The sequence below is a fragment of the Aplysia californica genome, unplaced genomic scaffold, assembly GCF_000002075.1.
Source record: "Aplysia californica isolate F4 #8 unplaced genomic scaffold, AplCal3.0 scaffold00055, whole genome shotgun sequence".
Classification (NCBI taxonomy): domain Eukaryota; kingdom Metazoa; phylum Mollusca; class Gastropoda; order Aplysiida; family Aplysiidae; genus Aplysia; species Aplysia californica.
Genome location: NW_004797325.1, coordinates 1,116,140 through 1,118,008, shown reverse-complemented (window position 1 = coordinate 1,118,008; position 1,869 = coordinate 1,116,140). Strand labels below are relative to the sequence as shown.

General features: G+C 42.1%; 1 protein-coding gene across 2 annotated transcripts in view; it reads left to right on the top strand.

Moving 5' to 3' along the window:
* The window catches only part of LOC106011109, a 75,846-nt gene that overhangs the window by 60,143 nt on the left and 13,834 nt on the right, over positions 1-1,869 (top strand). For both annotated transcript variants that reach the window (XM_013079535.2, XM_013079533.2), the window contains exon 3: positions 1,307-1,539. In XM_013079535.2, the coding sequence (XP_012934989.1) occupies positions 1,307-1,539 (233 nt within the window). The remainder of the gene's footprint in view (positions 1-1,306; positions 1,540-1,869) is intronic.

The window sequence follows — 1,869 nt, the reverse complement described above, 5'->3', positions numbered from 1 at the left end:
AATAAATAAATAAATAAATACATAAATAATATAAAATCCCCTCCCCTATTCCAGTCCCGTCCACAACAGTACGAAATATCCAAAGAAGCATTTTTCCATTCAGGATGTAATATCTTCTTTGGGTTACCTTGTTAGATCTCACGAGTAGTCGACTGTTAGTTTTTCAACCTTCGGTGGAATGGATTTCTACGTATGTGGCCATTTGTCCTACTTCTTAGGACCCTGTCCTGCTTCGTAATATTATTATGGCCCCCTGCCTTCAGGCAGTCACATTCCGAATTCGAAGGTACTTTCTAATTTTTGTTATTTTGAATAGTAGTATTTTTACTTTTGGTGGGAATTAATTCTATGTTTTGCTCGGGCGGCGGCCGAAGCCTGCTTTTGTCGATATTAGGACCACCCTGGGATCTTCATTGTGCGTAACTCGCTCACGGGACCTCTGAGACTTTTCGTTCTTATCCGATTTTACCTACCCAAAAAATCAGGGGTGTGGCTGAAAGACAGCAGTAAGAAGGAGCCAGGGGTAGCAATAGAAAGAGTCAGGGGTAAATGAGACAAGAGCCCACGGGAAGCAGGGGATGGGGTAGAAAGTGGAAATTGGGGAGGGGGGGGGATGGAGACGAAAGCAGAAGGCTGAACAGGACTAGCAAACAGGAAATGAGATGTAAGGAGAAGATTTTAGGGAATAATTTCTTTTTTTTTATTGCTGTCACGTTTCGATATCGGGACCGTTTGAATGAGAGACGAACACTGTAACATAAGACCACGATAGCCCCTATGATGTGTCTGAAACTATAGTCAGGGAATTGATGAATGACGGTATTGTCGCCTTTTTTGTCATTATAGTTTTGCTTCAGATTGGCATCTGTCTGGAACTGGATCAGTGTTTGTGAGTTTAGTAACAGGCAACTCCCACAGGGACTAACAACAACGATGGATATTCTAAAAATATGCTTATCATGCCTTGAATGCATTTAAGTCTATCTTAGATATTTGTGAACTATACAACAACAACAACAACAACAACAACAACAACAACAACAACAACAACAACAACAACAGCAACAACAACAACAACAACAAAAGTAAAACAACAATAATAATATTAATAACAAATAATACATAGCATTTGTATAGCGCATGTCCCCACTCGAAAGCAAACTCTATGCGCTTTACACTATAACAACAACAACAACAACAGCAACAATAACAAAAAAACAACGGCAACGGCAATAACAACCACAGAAAAAAAATGATATTGACAATTCTATTATACTGTTTTTATTTCAATCCTGTAATGCCTCAGGTATGGCGGATGTGTGCCAAGGTAGCGTCAGTGGAGGCGTGTGGTCAGTGCGTCTGACGTCACAAAGTGTCAATGGACGCACGGACATCAGGTACAGCTTTTCTCTCAGCACCGAAGCTTCAAGCACATTGGCCGACGCCACAGGACCCACAGGCTACACACCCGGCCACTGGACTCATATTGCAGCAGTGTACGATGGGACGAGGATGAAGTTGTATGTCGATGGTGCTCAGGTATAATAATATGTTGTACATAATATGGGTTATCTATTTCTTTTCTTAAATGTAAGTGTTTCACGCCCCCATCGACACAGTTTAGATTATTCAGGAGGCAGGAAGCAAACCATGCCTGTTAGGGCCGATCCGGGCTAAGAGGGGTAAACCGTCCAACCAAAGAACTGAAATACTCGATTATTATTTCACCCTTTCGGGAATCCAACTCGGGTCTCATCCACGCGACAGCGGAGGGCCTAACCGCTACACCACAGACGCTGCTGGTATGGGTTTAACGCCTCTTCCAACGCTATAAAGTTGTTTAAAGAACTGAAGTTCTCATTTTAAATG